The sequence below is a fragment of the Madurella fahalii genome (genome assembly GCF_045866475.1).
Source record: "Madurella fahalii IFM 68171 DNA, scaffold_2, whole genome shotgun sequence".
In the NCBI taxonomy this organism is placed as follows: domain Eukaryota; kingdom Fungi; phylum Ascomycota; class Sordariomycetes; order Sordariales; genus Madurella; species Madurella fahalii.
The window spans coordinates 4,296,700-4,318,610 of NW_027263972.1; the positions used below are offsets into that span (position 1 = coordinate 4,296,700).

The 21,911-nt window shown below is 57.2% G+C and overlaps 6 protein-coding genes across 6 annotated transcripts; 4 read left to right on the forward strand and 2 right to left on the reverse strand.

Annotated features, from left to right (window-relative positions):
- Nucleotides 1-310: 310 nt before the first annotated feature.
- On the forward strand, nucleotides 311-875 carry MFIFM68171_04016 (uncharacterized protein; the record flags this gene model as incomplete). The annotated part of the gene is made up of 2 exons (XM_071059436.1): nucleotides 311-487; nucleotides 567-875. The coding sequence occupies 2 exons, from the start codon at nucleotides 311-313 to the stop codon at nucleotides 873-875; spliced, it is 486 nt and encodes a 161-aa protein (XP_070915537.1).
- A 1,351-nt stretch (nucleotides 876-2,226) lies between these two features.
- Nucleotides 2,227-5,309, forward strand: MFIFM68171_04017 (uncharacterized protein; the record flags this gene model as incomplete). The annotated part of the gene is made up of 6 exons (XM_071059437.1): nucleotides 2,227-2,326; nucleotides 2,516-2,791; nucleotides 2,930-3,178; nucleotides 3,235-3,635; nucleotides 3,716-4,123; nucleotides 4,185-5,309. The coding sequence occupies 6 exons, from the start codon at nucleotides 2,227-2,229 to the stop codon at nucleotides 5,307-5,309; spliced, it is 2,559 nt and encodes an 852-aa protein (XP_070915538.1).
- A 1,950-nt stretch (nucleotides 5,310-7,259) lies between these two features.
- On the forward strand, nucleotides 7,260-10,258 carry MFIFM68171_04018 (uncharacterized protein; the record flags this gene model as incomplete). Its single annotated transcript, XM_071059438.1, has 4 exons — nucleotides 7,260-7,485; nucleotides 7,546-8,282; nucleotides 8,360-9,113; nucleotides 9,213-10,258. 4 exons carry the CDS (start codon nucleotides 7,260-7,262, stop codon nucleotides 10,256-10,258), a joined length of 2,763 nt encoding a protein of 920 aa, XP_070915539.1.
- An 839-nt stretch (nucleotides 10,259-11,097) lies between these two features.
- Nucleotides 11,098-13,893, reverse strand: MFIFM68171_04019 (uncharacterized protein; the record flags this gene model as incomplete). Its single annotated transcript, XM_071059439.1, has 3 exons — nucleotides 11,098-13,210; nucleotides 13,270-13,661; nucleotides 13,762-13,893. The coding sequence occupies 3 exons, from the start codon at nucleotides 13,891-13,893 to the stop codon at nucleotides 11,098-11,100; spliced, it is 2,637 nt and encodes an 878-aa protein (XP_070915540.1).
- A 4,094-nt stretch (nucleotides 13,894-17,987) lies between these two features.
- On the reverse strand, nucleotides 17,988-20,690 carry MFIFM68171_04020 (uncharacterized protein; the record flags this gene model as incomplete). Its single annotated transcript, XM_071059440.1, has 6 exons — nucleotides 17,988-19,176; nucleotides 19,233-19,352; nucleotides 19,466-19,751; nucleotides 19,822-20,360; nucleotides 20,426-20,496; nucleotides 20,598-20,690. The coding sequence occupies 6 exons, from the start codon at nucleotides 20,688-20,690 to the stop codon at nucleotides 17,988-17,990; spliced, it is 2,298 nt and encodes a 765-aa protein (XP_070915541.1).
- Nucleotides 19,848-20,201, forward strand: MFIFM68171_04021 (uncharacterized protein; the record flags this gene model as incomplete). Its single annotated transcript, XM_071059441.1, has 1 exon — nucleotides 19,848-20,201. The coding sequence occupies one exon, from the start codon at nucleotides 19,848-19,850 to the stop codon at nucleotides 20,199-20,201; it is 354 nt and encodes a 117-aa protein (XP_070915542.1).
- Nucleotides 20,691-21,911: the final 1,221 nt, after the last annotated feature.

A 21,911-nucleotide genomic window follows, 5' to 3' on the forward strand; every position in this document is an offset into this window, starting at 1 on the left:
GCCATCCTGTGAGCTGGCGAAAGTGGTGACGCATTGATTTGACAATCGCTGTTTTTCCAGCAAGTAATTACAAATGCTCCGCATCACCAGCTCCCGAATCTTAACCATCAAACTACTTGAGGTGCCTTAGGCACATGTACTAGGCATGTTTCCCGTGCTCTCTCTGTCATATTATCGCTTCCTCCGCCCATCCACACGTGCGCTATTAATCAGGCACCAGACAGCTGTCGCTCACTGCTACCCGAAGAACCGTAGCTGTCCCTCGATTCCGCAAGTGGCCCGACTCAGCGGCCCTGGGACGAAGAACAAGATGGTGGCTTTCTCAACGCCCAGCAGCGACCCTCCAAAACATGAAATGCAATATTTCCCCAACATGACGACGGCGCTGCCGTCTGAGTCGGCCGAATTCCGTCGCGTTCTTTGGACAGGCCTGTACTCGCAAGTTGTGCTCATGACTGTCCCGGTCGGTGGGGACATTGGCGAGGAGGTAAGCGAACCGAAGCAGGTCTGCACCATGTGGTGGCTGATCAGTTGCTAATGGCAATAAACTTTGGTCTTCCTTCTAGATACACACAGTTGATCAGATACTGACGTTCACTTCGGGCCATGGCCTCGCCCAAGTGGGGGGGCGGGAGCAGGAGGTCAAGGCCGGCGACATGGTCATTGTCCCGGCTGGGACAAAGCACCAATTCCTAAACAAGGGGCCAACGCCGCTCATCTTGTACACGGTATATTCGCCCGCGGAGCACAAGGCAACGACAGTGCACAAGAGCAAGGAAGAAGGCGAGCGTGAGGAGGAGGAGGGCATTGATGTGCCGCCTTCGTGGAGTCAGCGGAGCAAGAGGGAGAATGAGGAGGGAGGACATCTTGGCTAATTGGACAGCACGGTGGCACGACTGAAGGATTAGAGGCGGGTGGCCAGACATGACGAACAGGAGTCTAGCAACCACCCACTTTGATTGATTGGTTTACTTTTTGATAGTCGGAAGTTATAAAGACTAGCCGCAGATTGGCAGTGCTCTGTTGGTTTCGGGAAAGAGAGTAAAGTGAAACGCTCGTTTTTATGCCCGATTAAGGTTATATATAGCCATGGAATAGTATGATCAAAATAGATAATCCATTGGGCGCAATTTCAGCCACCGCAAAGTAGGACAAGTGTCATATACCAAGGAAAGCATCTTTTCGAACCGCCCAATGCCAAGACTTGCCGAGCTGTGACTACATACCGTCAAGTTGAGCTGTCTGTGTATCTGTGAACCTAGCTGAGAATTTAGTCGGTCCTTGTTCTTGTTACCGGGCTTGACTGCTGATAAAGCAGCCGGGCAAGTGTGGTTCTGTCCAACTGCCATGGTACGGTCGTGGGTAAGATGCGAGGAAAGTTGGGGCTCCGGATCGGAGCGGAGAGGGCGAGATCTGTCGAATTGTCCGTTGCACCAGCATGTCTCGTCTAGACCAGAGATGTCCTGCAAATTTGGGCTGAGAAAGGTGGTGATGGAATGGGCATTTGGATTGGATGTTTGCACATGTCACCCACATCATGATCAGTCGTAGCAGAGCAATTTACGATAAGCGAACCGACTGTTACTTGCGGTGATTATAGCGATTGCACGAAAGAGGCGGCGAGAGAAGGACAGAAAACAGAGACCAAAGGCTCGGTGACAGACTCATTGCTCTCGTCTCCTCCCGTGTGTCTATGTATGGTGATCGTACGAGGACTGCATCAACTACGATGCATCCGCTTTGCAACAGAGCGGTGAAGGTAGCTTACATCGCACGGTGACGGCGTCGACGAGCTCCCGCCATAGCAACACGGATAGGATGGGATGAGACGGGGTGTTGAAGGTGAGAGTCTTCGGCCAGTGCCCGCCAGCTGCCCCGACGAGGACGGGGCAGCGAATGTAAACAATGGATAGAGAGGGGGGAAGGTGCGAGGTCGAGGAGCACTTGCAAATTTGCAGGCGTAGAGTTGTTGCCCAGTAACTAGTATAAATACCCTTCCTCCGTTTCCCTTCCCTCCTCCCATCTTCCTTTTCCTCCCCATCGTTCTTCGATCTTCATTGCGTCCACGATTGACACTTCTCTCTCGCGCTTCGCAAGCCTTACCTGCACCCACATTGACGACGACTGTTCGCCTTTGCTGCTCTGCTCGCCCGCTTCGATTTCGTCTTCCACTTTGTCATCGACTTCGTCCTCGACAACCGTCCCCGACACGATCAAGCAGGCATCATGTACTCGCTCAACGCGATTTACCTCTTCGCCACCTTGGCTGCGGCCTTGGCTCTCTTCCCGCCCTCTGCCGCCTCGATGGAACCTGTCGAGGTTATTGGTAATGTCTTCCTCCCCCTCTCCTTTGCCGCCGCAGCTTGCTGTGGCTTTACCTCACTTTCTTCTGTCTGGGTCCGCCCCCACCCAGCGCTGGCAGCGGCGAGTGTCGCTGCCGCTTCAATTATATCTGCCTCGGCCGCGTGCCTGTTGGCACTTGTGTTGCTCGTTTACTGTGCCGTTCGTAACGTAGGGACTTTCCCCGAGTTCGTCGACCGGATCCTCGACGACGAGGAGCTCCGGTCCGCGCTCGGTCCGGAATACGCCAAGCTACGATCCAAGTACAAGCAGCAAGTGTCCATCATCGCCGGTCTGAACGAGTCGGTCTCCGCGATTTGCAAGGAGCAATACAAGCACTGGTGCACCGTCCGGATGTGCACAGCGTTTACGCCCCGTAGGCAGTCGTGGATTCATCCGGCAAAGTACTTTGATGTCGAATGGAGCGAGCCATGCGTCCTCGCCAAGATGTGTAAGTCGCTTCTCTGTCCTTCATCCCAGCACTGCCTGTCCGTTTCGAGTCTCTTACGAGCCGGAGCGGCCGATCCCTGCCCAAATCACACGCCCTTCGCCGCTTTTTCCGCCTTGCTCCCCGCTGACCATGCTGTAGTCTACGCCACGGATCTCAAGGTTGTCTTCCTCTGCGCCCACATCAAGTGGCTCCGCTCAGCTGTTCTCGCCAACGATGACCGCATTCGGCAACTGAGGTCGATGGTCGTGGCAGAGCGCTGGGCTCTTCTCGACTTCGTCGACCAGGTCGACGAGTACAAGAAGAACCTCGCCCGCGAGGAAGCAGAACGCCAAAAGCTGGAGAGGCGGCAGGAGAGATACCGCGCCATCGAGCAATCCATCGAGGGCTGTAAGTCTTGTCCTTTCTCTCAGCCGGTTTTCAGAACCGACTGACATTTGCCCCAGATCCCGTCAACATGTTTCGTCGTCGACTCGCGCCTCCAGGAAGTCTCTTTGTCAGCGGCCGTCTCCCTCTGGGAATTCCTCCCGAACGTCCTGTTCGGCAAGAATTTCCTGAGCTCCCTCTCCACGCCGCCGCTCGCGCAGCAGGGAGGCCCGTGCCGCTGCACGAGACCATCGCCACAGCCGTCCGTCCTCTCGAGGCGTTGCAGTTCGGCCAGTTTGGGCGTCGTGAGGAGGCCTTGGTTCCAGTTCCCGCGCCGGCCTTCGCGACAACCGACTGTCAGCATGCACTGCCACCGGCAATCCCAGAGATGCCTGACGTGGTCATGCTGGATGTGGGCGATGAGCCGTCGGATGTGAACATGGTGGACGCGGAACCAATTGGGGCGGACACAGTCGAGCCTGTAAGTTCTCACGCTGTTTCTTTTTTCTTCAGTTTCTCTATCTCGCGCCGGTAGTTTACTAACTCTACCGTTCTGTGCAGCAGCCCTCAAGCCCAGTCGTTCCGGCGCTTCCTGCACTCCCATCTCCTTGCCCCGCTCCTGTGTCGACCGTCCCAGCAGACACTCCTACGGAGACTAAGCAAGAGCGCCCGTTCCCGAGCCTGGCTGAGCTCGCAGCTGTTCTTCCCGTCCTTTCTCCCCGCCCTCTCCTGGCCCGTCTTACCGGCCTGCCTTTTATCCCGGCCCTGGCTCCCCTCGGCCCCCCGGCTCCCCTCTCGGTCCCAGCTCCTGTCATGATCTCGGCTCCGGCGGCTTCAGCTTCCGTCACAATTTCGGTGCCAGTCTCGATCCCGTCTCATGTCCCTAACTCTGTGTCAACCGTTCAAGAAGACACAGCCAAGGAAGTCCGGACGAGTCGGACAGCGGTGCAGCAGCAGCCAAGCTTCCAAGTGAGTTGTTTCTTGTTGACGGTTCGCCAGGACTTGCAAGCTAACAAGACACTTGTTTCAGAAGCCGCAACCTTCAGCCGTCGAACTCTCTTCCACCGGCCCGTCTCAGCCCACGCCACGTGTTGATGCCGCCCCCTCGTCTTCCGGTTTTGGGATGAAGCCGAAAGAGACCCGGATCAAGCCAAAAGCGCCGAAGCAAAGAGTGCCAAAGCCCAAGACGACAGACACCAACGCTCAAGTTGTGGCCGAGGCCTCTTCTTCACGCTCATCCAGCTCCATGGTTTCGCCGACCGCTTCTCGTTTGGCAGACGCCGAGGTTGGCCCGGCCCCGGCCGCAACCGAAGCTAAAGCCGACACAAAGGGGAAGCAGCGAGCAGTCTCTCCGAAGCCAGATGTTTCTCAGGGTCCTTCACAGCAGCAGAAACAGGAGCAGGTTGTCGTCCCTCCAACCCCCACACCGAACCCCTCCCTTATTCCTGTCTTTACTTCAACTCCTGCTCCCGCCCCTGCACCGACGCTTGCCCCCGCCCCGACTCCTGCTCCTGTTTCTGCTCCCGTCCCCGCACCTGCTCTGGTCCCGACTCCGTTTACCTTCGGTCTCACCGCACCGGCGTCCAGTCAATGCGTGGCTGTGCCAGCAGAGTTCAACTTCGAGTACCGTCCAATCGCCATGCCCAAGTCCCGGAATCGCGGCAAAGGAAAGACTCCGGCCAGCAACGTTCCAGCCCCTATCGCTGTGACCCCTCCGGCACCCCAGAACGACGCACCTACACCCGCCTCCTCGTCTTCCGCCGAGGTTGCTGCACCTGCTCAAGGCGGCAACGACGGTACCGCTATCATGTTCACTGGGGAGCGTCTCCGGAGGCTCTGCGAGATTTGGATTGGCCGCTGCGGCGCCTTCATGCGCGAGTCGCGCTTAACGGTGGCGCGGAGCTGGATCGACCAATGGCAGCGCGGCACCATGTTGAGCCTCGGCCAGGAGATGGGCCCGCAGGTCGACGACAAGCAGTACACGCACGACGAAGCCGCTGCCTATGTGAAGCGCTTCTTCATGCAGAACCTGCAGCGCCGATTGGACGGTCCTAGGAACGAGGTCAAGAACGAGGTGTTGGAACGTTTGAGGGAATTGGCTGTCGACAACGGTCTGGACCTGGGTATGATGGCGTTTCCGGTAGGGACGGGGTGATGGATGGGCGGCCCGTGTCCGCAAGGAGGGATGGTGGTGACGGTTGTGGTTGAAGGAGGTCTTAGGAGGATGGGTATTTCAAGGACTTTTTTTTGGTCTTGTATATTTAGTTTCCCGAGGGCCGACGTGCTCGAGGGGGTGGTGGGTGGGCCATTTTGTAAATTTAGTTTCGTTTCTTCCTTTTTCATATTATTGTTTTGGTCTCGTGTATTCTGAATCCCGAAGGTTGCTGTGCCCCAAGGAGGAGGCGGGTGAGAGATTCCTGAGATGCTTCAGCTTAGTTCCCTTTTTCTCGACGTTCTCACAACAATCTTTAGCATCCTGTCTTCACGCAGGCCTTGTCCAGTTCTGCATCTGGGCTCTGCGTATGGATTTCTATGGGGTGTCAATCAATGACTGTTGTATTAATTAGATATTCCCATCCATATTCTAAGTTTGTTTTTGAATTGGAAAGGTTGCTTTAACGGCCGCCCGTGGCAAGTTAGTCTTATGGTCAAGCTTAGGCAAGGATCAAAGGGGTGCTCTAGACTGGTTTCGGGTTTTATGTGGGGATGGCAAGTTGGAATGTGCTCCACAACTGCACCAGCCCTTTTTCGTTTCGTTCTCCTCCATCTACACCACCACCGCACTGTTCGCCAGCATCTCAGCTCTGCAAACATCGTGTGCGTCCCCGAAAAGCGAGTATCCACAATCCGAAAGATGCTCTCATTTCAAAGGGGACAAAGTGCAGATGCTCAACATGTGGCAGAACATGTGGCAGCACACAAGGCCGGCTACACAGTCGCGGGAATGCCGGCGAGCAGAGCGACTTTGGCCCCGATGCGCCGCGATGCTTTAGTACCCAAAAGCTGTGGGTAATCATTGCCTGGGATTGTCTATGCGTTGAATAGCCGCCATAAAACCATCCAAATGGCATATTACTGCTTTTCGGCCATCTCATACAACCATTCTTTTTCCTCTAAGACGCATCTGCTGCGGCAATGCGCCAGAGCGAAAGCGACTTCGCGCCAGCCGCCGATAACCTTTCCATCCCGGACAATCTTGCGGCCGAGTCTTATATCTTCACGGAAGCGGCAGTCTGCAACTACGCGACCCACCGGCATCGTCTCAGCACCTTGGCAACGGTCCGGCACAGCCAAGATGGGTCTTGGCCGGTGGTTCTCACCCCCGCATTCGGCCCTTTAATGACCTGCATTGGAACCACCGGGGGACCGGGGGGAGCTTGTTGTAGGGCAGCGCCAAGGCCCAGCAATAGATGCTCGCGGTAGAAACTCCAATCCCTGAAGACACTCAATCGTCAGATAAGGCAAACGCCAGAAGGCTCTTTTCAGACTTTCTTTCTGTATCGCCGTCCGCCGCTGCGGCTTGACCGGCAACCGGAACCAGACGGGCTACACCCGGCGGGCCAGGACCCAAGGAGCACCATGGCCGAACGTTGAACTAAGCGGGGGCCTCCGTGGGGAAGGCGGCTGCCAAGATTCTCCAGCATCGGCCGGCTGCTTCGAAAACGGCCCTTTTGCCTTACCATTCGGCCGGCCTCGCCCAGGCCGATGACGATGCAATGGAGATATCTATTATTCCCAGCGGAGTTGCCCAAGAGACACGCAGCGATCAGGTTGCCCAACCTGGCTGTCGGGTCCGCAATTGATTGGTACTGGCTCTAGAACTTGTCCGACGACACACCGTACTCGAATCGACCGACTGAGGAGAAACCGAGGTTGGAGGGGGATCGGCGCTGATGGTTGCTGGTGATGCAGGTACCTACCTAACCCGGGAGGGCCGGATGCGCGACTGCATCATGGCGCAGGGGAGCAGAAGGTCCAGGCTCATCTTGGGATTGTCGTTCGGTGGATAAATAGCCCATTTCTCCCGCCCTTGCTGATGCTGGCGGGCAAGCAACCGCATCAGTGCCGCCGCTTCACCAAAAACTGCCTGCGCCCGTGAGACGTCATGCTCGGTCCTCGCGTCATTGGCCTCGGGTTGCTCGCTGCGGCCTGCTCCGCTGCGCTGCCGCCCCAGCTCCGCTCTATCGCGAGCGAGTGCCCCGGCTACACGGCCTCCAACGTCAAGACAAGCGCCACTGGTCTCACGGCTGATTTGAGCCTCGCCGGACCCCCTTGCAACACTTACGGGTCTGACTTGGAGAAACTCCGCCTGGAAGTTACGTATGAGACAGGTGAGTGGCCTGAATCTTCTGTGAATACTGGTAACGGACGCTGACATGGAGATATCAAAGAGAATCGCCTTCACGTGAAGATCCAGGATGCCGATGATGTTGTTTATCAGGTCCCCGAGTCGGTCTTTCCCCGTCCAAAGAGCTCCGGGACCAGTGCGAAGAGATCCTCGTTGGTCTTCAAGTACAAGACCAACCCTTTCTCCTTTTCCGTCTCGCGTGCTAAGACGGGCGAGGTGCTTTTTGACTCGTCCGCGGCATCCCTCATCTTTCAGTCTCAATACCTGCGCCTACGGACCAAGCTGCCCGAGAACCCAAACGTCTACGGTCTCGGTGAGCATTCGGACCCTTTCCGGTTGAACACAACCAACTATATCAGGACCTTGTGGAGTCAAGATTCGTTCGCAACGCCCAATGGCGCCAACTTGTACGGCAACCACCCCGTATATTTTGAACACCGCAAGAGTGGTACCCATGGCGTCTTCTTCCTCAACTCCAACGGCATGGACATCAAACTCGACAAGGATGGGCCCTCGGGCCAGTACCTCGAGTATAACACGTTGGGCGGAGTATTGGACTTTTATTTTGTTGCCGGCCCGAGCCCCGTCGAGGTCTCGCGGCAATACGCCGAGATCGCCGGGCTGCCTGCCATGATGCCCTACTGGGGTTTCGGCTTTCATTCGTGCCGGTACGGCTACCGAGACGCCTTCGAGGTCGCTGAAGTCATCCACAATTACAGCACGAACGCGATCCCGCTTGAGACAATGTGGACGGACATTGACTACATGGACCGGAGACGGGTGAGTAGCCACTGCACCGCGTTTTCGCCATCTTTTTTTATAACCCTTCACCGAGCGCCTTCTCTGACGAAACATAGGTCTTCTCCAACGACCCCGAGAGGTTCCCGATGCCGTTGATGCGGGGCATCGTAGACCAATTGCACTCCAAAAACCAGCATTATATCGTCATGGTGGACCCGGCTGTAGCTTACGCCGATTACCCGGCTTATACTCGAGGTGTTGAGGACCGCATCTTCCTCAAGCGTGAAAATGGCTCCGAGTATCTCGGTGTCGTCTGGCCCGGAGTCTCGGTGTTCCCCGACTGGTTCTCTACCAACATCTCTAGGTATTGGAACAACGAGTTTGCCCAGTTCTTCTCCAAGGACACTGGCGTCGACATTGACGGGCTCTGGATCGACATGAATGAGCCGTCCAACTTCCCGTGCTTCTTCCCGTGCGACGACCCTTTCACTGCCGCCATCGGTTTCCCGCCCACGCCGCCAGAGGTGCGAAGCCACGCTCCACGCCCCTTGCCCGGATGGCCATGCGAGTTCCAGCCTGAGGGTACCGACTGCAAACGGAGCGGAGACGCCACGAGCATTAGCTCTCCAGTGGTCCGGAGTTTGCCCGTCGAGCCCGCCGCCGTCGAAGCTCGTGCGGCTGTTGATGGCAAGTGGATGGGCCTTCCTGGTCGGGACCTCCTCTTCCCCAAGTACGCCATCCACAACAAGGCAGCATACATGGACTCTTGGAACGCGAAGAAAGGGGGCATCTCGAACAAGACGGTAAACACCAATGTGATTCACGAGAACGGCCTGGCCGAGTACGATGTGCACAATCTCTATGGAACTAGTAAGTGTTTATTTTATTTTATTTATTTATTTATTTATTTTTGTTTGGCCTCCTCTCAGGCTCAGCCGATCCTTACTGACGCGTCTACCCCCCCAACAGTGATGTCCGTCCAGTCGCGTGAAGCCATGCTGAACAGGAGGCCCGGCCTGCGCCCGCTTATCATCACGCGCTCCACATTTGCGGGTGCTGGCAAGGCGGTTGGCAAGTGGCTGGGGGACAACGTGTCTAGTTGGGACCACTACCGGGCCGCCATCCGCACCATGATGGCCTTTGCGGCCATCTACCAAGTGCCCATGGTCGGGGCCGACGTCTGCGGCTTCGCGGGCAACACGACGGAGCCGCTCTGCGCGCGCTGGGCCATGCTCGGCGCCTTCGCCCCCTTCTACCGCAACCACAACGAGTACATTCCGGCCATCCCGCAGGAGTTCTACCGATGGCCCACCGTCGTCGAGGCTGCGCGCAAGGCCATCGACATCCGCTACCGGCTCCTGGACTACATTTACACGGCCATGCACCAGCAGACCCTCGACGGCACCCCGCTCATTAACCCCATGTTCTACCTCTATCCCGACGACGCCAAGACGTTTGGTCTCGAACTGCAGTACTTCTACGGCCCGGGCCTCCTAGTAGCACCCGTCACTGAGGAGAAGGCGACGAGCGTCGACGTCTACCTGCCGCGCGACGTCTTCTACGACTGGTACTCGCACAAGCGGATCCAGGGCCGGGGGCGGACGATGCGCGTCTCCAACCAAGGCCTGACCGAAATCCCGTTGTTCCTGCGCGGCGGCGTCATCGTCCCCGCGCGGGTCCGGTCGGCCATGACGACGGCGGAGCTGCGCGAGCAGCACTTTGAGCTGCTCGTCCCCCTCGGCGCCGACGGCACCGCCTCGGGCCAGCTGTACCTCGACGACGGCATCAGCCTCGAGCAGCAGGGCGGCACCACCCTCGTCACGTTCCGGTACGCGCGCGGCGTGCTGGTGGCGCGCGGCCGGTTCGGGTACAAGACGGCCACCAGGATCACAAAGGTAACCATCCTCGGCAAGGGCCGCAAGAGGGGTAAGGAGGAGGACGTCGAGGAGACCAACGTTGAGGTCGACCAGCCTCTGACTGGCGAGTTCACCATCAATATTGACGGAGTTGAGTAAATTGCCCAAAAAAAAAATTAAGATAAAATAAAGGGATTATGATTTGACAGGGGTGGAGGCGGAATGACTTTCGACGCCAGCCATACCAAAGTTTCGGTCCTTCTGGGAACGGGGGAATCAGGTGGAAAATAGTGGACCACTCATCTTCAACTCAAATCATTACTTAGTAATCGATTGATCCAAAATATACGGGCTTGTAGTTTTGTATATTTTCTCCTACTTCTATGTTGGCGGTTTCTACAAAGTGATCGCGCCAGCAGCATGGGCATATATCAACAGACGGAGCATTGAATAATTAGTTAGTCTCTCTATCATACACTTGCCCGGGTTTATGCTCATTCGGTTCTCGCTTCGCAAATCGTCCCGTGATTCGGCTCGGTCGTCCGGTGCGCATTTCTCATCCAGGACTATCTGTGAGCTGACGAGTCACAATTCCGCGAGCCGCGGCAGAGGAAGCAGATGGGTACATCGCATAAACCAAGACTCCTGGCTACAGAAGGGCTCGCTGTGAAAGAACGCAGTCCCATCTCTAGATATCCTTAACCAAGACATCGTAGTGGCGTTTGGTTCCAAGCCTGTGTAGACAACAAAAGCAAGCCCCTTTAAAGGCCCATGCAAAAAAAGCAACCGCAGCCTCCACCTCAGCCTATCACATGGTCTCATCAAGGTCGTGTATATACCCCCCCATCCTGAACGCCAGCTTTTCCATGCGCTGTCGTAAACCTATGCCGTGATGCTCAACCCAGAAAACATGAGACCCGCCGGGCCTGGATTTGTTTTATAACAAAAAAGCGATTCCAACTTCCGTCGCCTGCCACACCACACGACCTACGCCGCTCTCAGTCCACATCCATACTGTCCGAAACCGGAGCGGGTATCGCGACTGTGATGGAAGGATCGTCGTCGTCTTCCATTTTTCCACCATCTGAGAGGAACTTTATGTTGCCGTTACTGCCACTGCTGCTGCTGCTGCTGCTGCTGCTGCTGCTGGGATTGTTGTTATTGTTATTGTTATTGTTATTGTTGTTGTTGATTGAGTCCCTCTCGCCTCCACCCGATCCGTTCCCGCCGCAAAGTCTGTACTCATCATCATCCTGCCGCTCAATGATGCCTTCATCCAGCGCCCACTTCGCCAACAGATGGTCGACTCCCAACCGCTGCGCCTCGCCCTTTTCCATATGCCGGCCAACGTGCTCCGTCCATTCATCCCACGATCCCGGGCCCTCAAAGACGCTCTGGCAGTCGGGCTTGGGGCATGCTGAGCGTTGCGGAGGCTGTCTTCGGGTGACGAGACAAGACGTCTGCATCTCCTTGACGTGAGTATCCCATTCCGCCTGCAGCTTGCCTTCCCCCTTGTTTATCGCCTTCTTGATAGCAAACGGCGCATGCATCCGGCGAAGATGCTGGGTGAACAGATCCTTGCGGTTGAACTCGTTGCCCTTGCCGTCGGCGCTGCTCTGCGGGCAAGCCGAGCACCGATAGTATTGCAGACATAGATGCTGCGAAGCAATGTGTCGTTTCCACTCGTTCTTGGATCCGAATGTGCTCGTGCAGCCAGCAAACGAAAATGCGCAGGGGAACGGCCTGGTATGCGCTGCCGCAATGTGTTTGCGGAGCGACGATGAATCCTTGAAGGGAGCGTGGCTGCAATGACTGCAGCGAACCTCTTGCTTCGGAGTTTGCTTCTGAAGTGGTCTCCTGGCTTTCGGTTTGGCGGAGGGGGTGCCGTATTCGGTGCTGTACATACTTCCATCGGTGACGGGTTCAACAGCTTCCGGCGGAGAACCGGGGTCGCCCACATGCCTGACAGCAATACTGTCCCCTACCCTCGGTGCTTGACGGTCCGCCGTTGCCGGGGTATCGACGCTGACGTGTCGGACATGGCTCAATGCCTTGAGCTGCTCCGCCGCCTCTTGCATCTCAGCCTCGTCTTTGGGACCAGCGGCCGGTGTTTGGGGCCGGCTCCCCCGGGGGAGTGCCGCAGGCCCAGTGGTTGCGACCGCCTGGGGGCGATGGCTGCCTGGATGCCCTGCCGCTTCCTCCTGGAGAGTAGAGTATTGGCCAGCATGCTCACGCCGGTGAATGGGAGGGCTGCCCTTGGCCTCGCCGTCCTTGGCCGCCACCAGCGTGCCATTGGCCGCCGAGCTGACGAGCCGTTGGTACAGGTGTATCATGTTGTGAGAGCTGATATATCCGAGAAAGCAACAGACCTTGTCATGTTGTACAATGTTCCAAACGTGATGCGGCATAGAAATGAGTAGCATCGTGGGTGGCCCCAGAAACATGCCCTCAACAGTGATCTTCGAGGCCGCAGACGGGGTATTATGAAGCCACTGATGGAAGAAGGCCATGTCGGGGCTTGCATCGCCGACGAATGTGGTGCACACCAGCACCCTCTGTTCGTCCAAACTCAGGTCGATGATTTCCTCCGGCCTAAGCGGCCGGTCCTCGGGGCTCGATCTCCAAGAACTCTGAACATCTGCATCGGCTGACTGAGGCGGTGACTGCAGCTGAGACGCCTTTGGGTCTAAGGGGACTAGGATTATCCCCTGCCCCTTCGCGGGTGTCAGCGTGAAGAAGGCGGGCAACCTTCCCGGGGCCGGGCTTGACTTGGTAGCTCCATTGGATAACCTGGCCAGTGCCTGGGCGTTTTCCTGTTGCCTCTGTTGCCGGAGATCGTCGTACAGTTTCTGCACGCTAAAAGGCCGGCCCGGTGTGCTGAGCTTATGGAGCGTCTCAGCCAACGTAGCAGTGAAGGAGCGGGATCCGGGTTCCAACGAAGTCTGCTCGGGCGTGTATGCAGCGATGGCTTGCTTGGCGCCGTGGCTCCCAGCCATGGGCGTATCACGGACGGCGCACGAGTCGATCAGGAGCAAGATCTCGGACTGGGCATCCTCGAACAGGCAGCGGACGCCATCCCATTTCAACTTGGCGGCATCTTCGCGCGTGTTACTGGGCACAGGAGGTTAGCACGGGCAGACAGGCCCCTAAGATCGCCATATTTCACCCACCAAGCCCAGTACAGCTGGTTATCGGGCCCTACGTAGCCGTGGCCAGCGTAATATATGATCAAGAGGTGGTCCGGGCGGGCATTGTCCAAGAACGAAGCCATCTGGACCCCGAGCTTTATACTGGGATTCGGAACAGTAGGGATGGCCCATCTGTTAGTGTGATAGTGGTAGCGCTCCTGAAACACCCTTTCCAGGGCCAAAAGGTCCTGTTCGACCGAAGTGTCCTCCTCCCATCGCAACATCAGCACCGACACACTGGTGTGCTTCGGCTTTAGCGTCTGCTGCTGGATGTGTATGGCGGCATCCTGAAGATGGCGGGCGAATGCCTCGAACTCATCGCGCTCGGGCAGCCGCCCAATCGCCTCGGGGTGTGCATAGTGTGGCGTCGGTATCTAGGGGATCTGTCAGTGTCCGGCGGCGGTAGCAGCAAAGGGGCAGGCGGCGAGAGAACTGTGCCGGCAAGCGGCGACAGCGGCGAATATCATCACCCACCTGGTCCTGAGGGAAGCCGTGGGCCGGAGGTTGGTTCTGGGTCTGCGGCGCCGGCGTCGGCGTAAGGGACGGCAAAGCCGGGGGATCGGGAACCTTCGGGGCCAGCCTCCTCCGTTTTGAAGAAGGCTCCATGGTCCGGTACGGGCAGCTGAAACGGCGGGGACGCCAGAAAGAGGGACGGATGCTAGTCGAGCCCAGGACAAGGGGGAGAGGAGGGGGGGGCGGGGGGAGGAGGGGAAGAGAGAATGAGAGGGAGAGAGAGAGAGAGCGGGAGAATGAGTGGAGGGGGGTTCTCGGCAGGCCGCAGATGCCGTAAACCTCGCTCTCTCGACGACCAAAAATTCCGGGGAAAAATGAATAAAGGGACAAGCGAAAGAAGGGGCGAATTGACGGTAGGAGATTGATACGAAGCACAGCAAGTATGAGGTGAGGCCACACTGGGAGGGAGGCGGGATGGCGGGCGACGGAGAGCGGACGACTTGCAGAAGGTAAGGCTGTGCGTGCTGAGCTGGATGCACTCGGCTCTGAATTAGCCTCGTAAGAAGCGAACGCCGTGGCGCGATTGGCTGTCGAGGGAGACTCGGCTCTCTTCGCTCTGCGCGAGAGGGATGAGGGGGAGCGGGGCTGACATTTCTGCCTCGCTCCAGTCAGAGGCTGCCAAATGACAACGCACGAGCCAAGGTGTGATTAACGGGCTCGGCTGGCCAGGGATGATGGGCCATTTGCGGTGCCTGTCCCGCTTCCCACATCCGCGCTCCAGCAGTCCGCCGATTCCTCGTCCTCCGCTCAGTGGAAAGGAAAAAGCGAAACCAGAAAATAAGGCATTAAAATCCAATAGCAAGCCGACCCAACCTGGGGGAGGCGTGGAAAATACAGACCGCTCGGCGCAAGCCACCGCGACGTCATAAAATGCCAGACGCTCCAATTGCGATACTGCAAGTCGCTAAGTTGTAAATTGGCAGAATTGTGCGCTTGTCGCCTCTGCCGCCGGATCTGCTGCTGGGACAGGCGACGGCACTCGTTCTGTCCTCGCCAGACCTCCATGCTGCCCGCTGCATTCTGTTTCCCCATCCTCCCACCATCCTCCCACCATCCTCCCACCATCCTTCCACCCTCCCCGTCCCCGCTCGTCTTTCATCTGCACTCCAGGGCCGGCTGCCCGATCGAGGATGCATATGATCGGGAGGGGACGAGATCTGGGCGCACCAGCATGGTTGGGCGGACGGCACGCAGACGAACAGACCACGACACCAACTTTCTCTTCACCTTGCAACGAAGTTGCATGCATGCGTCTCTGCCCAACCTTGTAAATACCGTATAGGATGGTCCTGTCTGCTGTCCTAGACTGTGGCCTTTTCCTCTCGCGTCGTCTATGGATCGTCTGCGGACGAATCATGCCAGCGAAAAGGCCATGCACGACGAGGCGATAAATCCGCCAGCGCTGCAGCAGTGCGGCCTCTAGACCCTCTCATTGGAGAGTCTCAGCCTTCTGCAGTTGGCTGCGGTGATTCTGATTGGCACGTCTCTTGCCAATTCACCGTCTTATCGAGCCAAAACTCCACTCCGAAGGAAAGGCCATGGGAAGAGGTTGGCGGAGAGGTTGGCGAGAGGCCCCAGGAAGTAAGGTTACCTTTGCGGGTAGCTTGGTACCTGACTGCTACTGGATGCTTCATCCATCTCGAGTGCGTGCCACCCACATCTTCTGCACTCGCGTCTCTCTCTCTCTCTCTCGCACTCCATTCCCCCATTCGTTCTTAGCCCAAGTGCAGGTCTCGGCACATACACAAGATACACGGCATTCGCTCCCAAGCTTCGGTGTGCCCTGCCTCCGGAAGCCGGGGCTGGTGGGTCACCGGATGCTCACCGACCCGAACGTTGACCACCATCATTCCCCCGGGGAGGTTACCGGATAGGCAAAACCAATGCCGTTGTAAACGTTATACAGATGCCGTAATACCGGCGACTTGAAGGGTGTGCTGAGAATTGGGCGAAGCAATTCTAACAGTGTATTCATGCTCCTTGCGGGAAAGAGTGCAACCTCTTCCCCCCTCCCCTCCCCCCTCCACCCCTACTTTGTTGCAAAGCTGGGTCGGCTCGCTGACCTGGCTGTGCTGCTCATCAGCACCAGCCTCGTGGTGACATGGGTGTCCTAATTTCCGGCCTCAGCCGTGCCATTGCACCGTTGACCTCGGCATTCCGGCTGCTCAAAACTGATAACCTGGAACACACACCCCACTCCACCCCTTTCTTTCAAAACAATCCGACGAGCCCAAGATACAGAACGGTGCACTGCCCGGTTCATTAAGCCAGTAAGACTCTAGCCGTAGAAGGCTAGGTGGGTAGCTCCTGGCAACGGGGCGCAGTAAAAGGTTCGCCGCGGCGCCAACACGGCCCATGCCGCAAAAGACTAACACAATTGCATGGCCCGCTCAAGCTGTCTACGGCCTGGAATGGAGCCACGAATGCCATGACCCGCTCGCTGGTGAATCCGGTCTCCATCCCGGGGGCCCAAGTAAGCTCCCCCAAGCTAAATGGTGCGGTAACATCGAGACTAAAATGGTACTAGTAGAAAATGGTGATCTGGTCGGTAGCCATGAGAGAGAGAGAGGTAACAAGCTTCAAATGCCCGCCACTAAATGCGTACATGCATCACGCCCGTCGCGGCCAGCCGGACAAAGTATCCTGCGTGTGAGAGTGCTGGTCGTGGCTCCAGAAGACCCCAGCATCCACTGCCGCGAGACAAGGCCGGCATAGGCGGCAGGAGAACTAAAGTCGGGCATGCCCGCAACCCTGACGCCGCTGGGGACAGAGAGGCGCTCAAGGAGAGCTACTCGACGTTTGTGTGCCCAGAGCGCTGGTTCCACGCAGGACAACGAGACCAGGTTGTCGACACGCCGGCCATGGTATGGGAAAGCCGCCTCACTGGGCGCGTCCGGACTTAAAACGACCGACGTCGTATCGAAGAAGGGTTAGCACTTCGAAGGTGTGTACATGCGCGCGGTAGGCTAAGTGCGAGTGGACGCCAGGCGGCTCCGTTGAGACGGCCCCATCAACCCCGCTTGATGTTGGGGAGTTGTCGATTTCAGGGGCCCTAAGCTGGATCATGATAGGCGCTGTCAATGTCGTGCTGCGGAGTCAGGTCAAACAGAACAAAAACCGGGCAGAAAATGCATCATGCCAGTCCCATCCAGTTAATAAACAGTACTTTTGCGTCTCGGGCGTTGATAAGGTGCCTGATTGGGAGCAAACTTGGGAGCTCTGCATGCAGAATCTGCCGCTGGATCTCTGTATTGAAAGTAAGGATGCTGTGTAACCCACGTTTGATGCCGATCTGATCCCCTCAACGGTACGGGTCCGATCATGGATGGTCTCGAAGACCCCGGAGGATTGACAGGGCGACGAGTATGAAACAGGAAAGTTCAGAGCGTATGCCTCCTCAGTCAGCTCTGCAGAATTCCCGGACCTTAAGGAATGTCTATTACAGGCATCGGGGTGTTTTCGAAGGTCCGACGGACAATCAGTTACTCACTAGAGTCTCCCCTCATATCGACACTGAACATATGCGGTTTGATCCACTAGACCCTGATACGGATAGAACCCATCGAAAGGCTGTCTGCCATTGCCGGCTAAGAACCTAGTATCCCTCGTAGGCAAGTAAAAATGGAAATATGGTTTGTGAATGGCGAACCCTGTCAAAGAATGCGGTCAGGCACATGAGTCTCCGGTCGGCCATACCTTGCTCCCAGACATGTCTCATAATGGAGATGATGGCGAGAAGGAAGAGAAGGCCGCAATTTGTCAAGCCCTTCTTGACTGCGTAAAAACCGACGACATCTGTTTGCTCCGGGCAGTGTTTCGCCTTACAGCCCTGGAAGCTACTCTGGCAAATGTTTCCCCCCGAGAAATGGTATTATGAGCTCTAACCGAATGAACTTGCACGGTAAGGTACCGCTGAGAGTTGTTACTACAACCGCCTAGATGATGCACACCGGTAACCTTTTTATTGCTCATCTTGCGTTCTTTCTCTGCTCTCCTTTTTCCTATCCCGCTTTCGTACCCGACGGGCCCAAGCGCAGATCGCTATGGTGCTTCTTACCCCTAACGTGCATATCTGGATCCCACCTAATAATAATATATATTTATATATATAAATGGGTATAGAATAGAATTTTTTTTTTTTTAAAAAAAAAAAACCCCTCTGACCAGCAGCAGGAAGATCATCCGAATCAAGACCCCATCTCCTCTCGCCGGTACACCTCCCTCCCCTTCCCCTTATCGTCCCACTCGACCTCCCCACCATCCCCCTTCCCCTCCGCTTCACCACCAGCACTCCCACAGCTCCCCTCCCTCCCGCCCGTCCTCGTTCCCTCCCCATCCTCCCCGCCGTCCATCGCCGACGACGACAGGGGACTCGCCGACCCCTCCACCGCACCCGCCAACCACCTCTGCAAGCTCAGCGCCGCGTCCATCACCTGGCAGGCAATCTCCCAGTTATCCATGCCCATCTGCAACAGGGTGATGTTCATCGTGCCCTTGACGAACCGGTCGTGCGACGACGTGCCGCCGCCATCTGCGCGCGCGCTCACGGGCACGATGGGCAGCAGGATCCAGTTGAAGACGCCCAGCAGCGAGCGCCACGTGGAGAGCGGCACCCGCCAGGTAGTAGTCCAGAGCTGGAGGAACTCGGCCGAGTTCACGACCAGGCTGAACGGCTGGCGGCGCATGATGGCCCGGCTGTAGAGGAGGGCCGAGAGGCGGACGGACTGGTAGACGTAATCGGGCGGGGGGTGGTGGGCGGTGGCGGTGGTTTCTTGCGGTGGAGGAAGAGGACCGGGGAGGTACGGCTGCTGTTGCTGCTGGTGGCGTTGCTGGTGTTGCTGTCCCGGTGCGGCAGAGGTTTGGGAGCCCTCGTGGCGCATATACGCTTCTGCTGGTGAGAATGTGTGTGTTGGCGTCCGGCGGGGGTTTTGGCGCTGCTGTTGGTTCTCGTCCTGGCCCGTTTCCGGTGTAGGTCGAGAGCCGCGCCCGGGGGTAGAGCCCGTTGTGGAGGATGATACAGGTGAGGTTGCTGCCGCTGAAGGACGCCGTGCTGCGGGGGAGTCGGCAGGGAGACCTGAGATGCGCTCGTGGATCCAAGCCGAAGTTGTGTGTACCTTTTGCAGCTCCTTGGCAGATGGCCTTTCTGGAAGTGCGAGGACCGCAGCGAGGAGGAAGCGCATGTCATCGAGGATGGCGCCCACGGCTGGGTGGATGCGTAGGGCATCATCACAGGACGAAAATGGCACGAGCGTGGAGATGAAGGGTGTATTCAGCGGAAGGCGTAGGGGTATCTGCAAGTTGTCACGAAACTCGAATTCGCTTCCGCCTTGCAGAAAGGGCGAGACCTCGAAAGAGAGGGCGATTGCAACGTCAGTTCTAGGCCGCTGTTAGCTGTCTCTGTACCTGGACTGGACTGTTCACCGGTGGCTCACGTTATTGCGAGCTTGCTTATCAAACCATAGAGACCGAGAGTACGAAAGCCTCCCCGGCATCTGATCATGTCTCGAAGACCGCGAAGGTGAGCCCGCAGGTCGTTGGTGTTTCCCCAGTGCCTGAAATACCATTAGTGTCTCTTTCCCACCCCCCGGGTGACCTCCGGCGTAGTCTTGAGGGTTCGACCAGCCCCCAAACTCCCGGCGCGAGACAGGGAACATGGACGACATACCACTCATCCACAATAAGCTGGACCACACCGGCTATCACCTCGTCGCTCGTGGAGGGCTGTGACCGTATGTGCTCGTTGAGGAGCTTGATTACATGGCCCTTGTGTGCTATGGCCACTGTCCTCTGGACGTGGCCAGTGTCTGAAAGGAAGCAAGCCGCCGTGTAGATGGCGACGTGCACCAAAAGTGGCGAGTGGACGCAGTAGGGAACGTGGTGTTTGGTGTACGGGTTCGAAGCATCTGGGTTTCCGTCCAGCGATGCCTTGAACTGAGACATGAACTTGACATCTGCGCGGGCCAGGCGTATCGTCAGCACTGCGGTCCGGATGTGAAAAGACGCAAGATCCAGTTGACGTACAGATCGATAACAACTCAGCATTCTGCATGGTCTGCGCGACTGGCAGATGGGCGAGTTCCTGCGCGGGGTTCGCGACCGGCCATGGGATGCTGCCGACGCCGCCAGGAGATAGTGCCGGCGCTACGGTCCAGACGTTGCCTTCCAAATCCCAGCTGCCGCCGGGCCAGGGCCTCGAAGTTGGGCGGTACGCGCGGAGTGTCCTGACGGCGTCGTGGATCTCGTCCGAGTGCAACGTGCAGCCGTCGTCGCAGGAAGGGGCAAAAGCAGCTAGATTGCCTGGCTCTGTACTCCAGGCATATGTACTGGGGGAGGATGTCGTAGGAGAGTGGTTCAGGACGTCGAATCCGGGCCAGCGCGTCAGCGTCTTCTCCACATCTTGACTGCTGCGCTGGCTCCATGGCGACGCGAGGGATGAGATCTGAGGCAGAGAGGGATGCCGGAAGATTTCAGTGTCAAAGCCTCCGTCCCCAGTCAGGGTAGGCGGGAACAGTGAAACGGTAAAAGCAGGATTCTGTGGCACTGCCACGGCGCTTGGACGCCTTGGTTTGACGGTAGGTAAGCACAAGCGCATATTGGTATTGTAGGGAGTTCGGGTTTGGCACACCTGCTCTTGTATTCGCATAACGGCTGTGGGAATCTCCTCGCGCAGTTACTGCATGGCTGGCCCTGATTGCACTATGGAACACACGGCGGGGGTTAATGTGATGCTTCTGGCTTGGGACTCTCAAAACCATGCTTGTGGCGTAATCTGCGGTTTCGCAGCATGCTGCACTTGCCTTCTGTTTTCTTCTCCGGCACTCTCCACACGATGTCGTCGTTCTCTCGGCCCGTGGGGGCCGTGATACAGGGGCCCGCATAGGTTCGGACATTTTTCCGTTCTAAACGACGACGACTGTCCCGCGGACGAGAGGCGCCCACATGGGGTCGAGACACTGGCCGGGCCGTAAGGCTGACTTATAAGGGGGTAGTCCTGTTTGGGGTTTGAACATGGGCTGGGTTGTCTAGCTCGATCATGCAGGGCGTCGGATTGGGATCCTCGGGGACTGAGCTAGCGTGCAAGTAGCCAGCGTGATTCGATAGTTCCTGACGCCAACCGATGAGCGCCCTGGAACGTGACGAGGAACGCAGAGGATGATCTCCCGGCTCGGGCTGGGGTATGTGGATCAGGAGGGCGGTTAAGCTTGTTTCTCGGGTGACGTGGATGTCGTCAAACCAAAGGATGGACCGGTGAGGGTAGACGATGAGGGCTTTAAACCTCGGTCTCTTGACGAATGGCGGTGACAGCCCCGGATCGAGGAACCAGGGAACGAAGATAGGTGAATAAGGGTGGTCAATGACATTTATGCCACTCTGAACGACTTGGTGACCGTCACGGCACTGCCTGGCGGGGAAAAATTCAGAAGCTTGTAGTGAAGGCGGTGCTGCTAGCCCGGTTTCCCTCTCGACCTTGTTTTCGATGGCGGTGTGTGGTTCGTCTGCTTTGCGGCACCACATCCGAGCCAGCCAAGGCTTTCCTCACGGCAGCTGGTACGAACACGCACACGCGCACCCAGACATACACACATCCCACTTAAAATCCTACCTGAAAAAGACGCGACAAAAGAAAAGAAGCAGTGGCGCATTTTGTCAGCGCCGACTTGCTATATGAATGAACCAAGCTCTAGCCCCGGCAATCTTCGCCAGCGGTACAAACAGTGGGGAGGCCGGGCATCCTCCTGGGACATGCGGATAACCGCTGTGATGACATCCGGGTCGAATATTGTGACCAGATCAAGTGAGCAATGCGGCCATGGTGGCGCCGGCACTGGCAATCTGCCACTGTCCGTTTGGGGAATTCTTTTTCGTTTCTCGCTGCTTGCGAACGGGCTGGCTGGATCCTGTCTATTCATTTCGGCAGCCTAGACTTAGCGCGCCGAGTCTATGGTGGCGGAGAACGCTCTCATCCTGTGTGGCGTGAGCCTGAAACACGGTCTAGATGTTTGCGGTACAGTCACACCACAACCCACAACTTGTAGGTGGCTACTCTCGTGGAAAAGGGGGGGGGGGAGGCCGCAGTCATCCGGCGTATCCAACGGCGCGAGGTTTGTAAC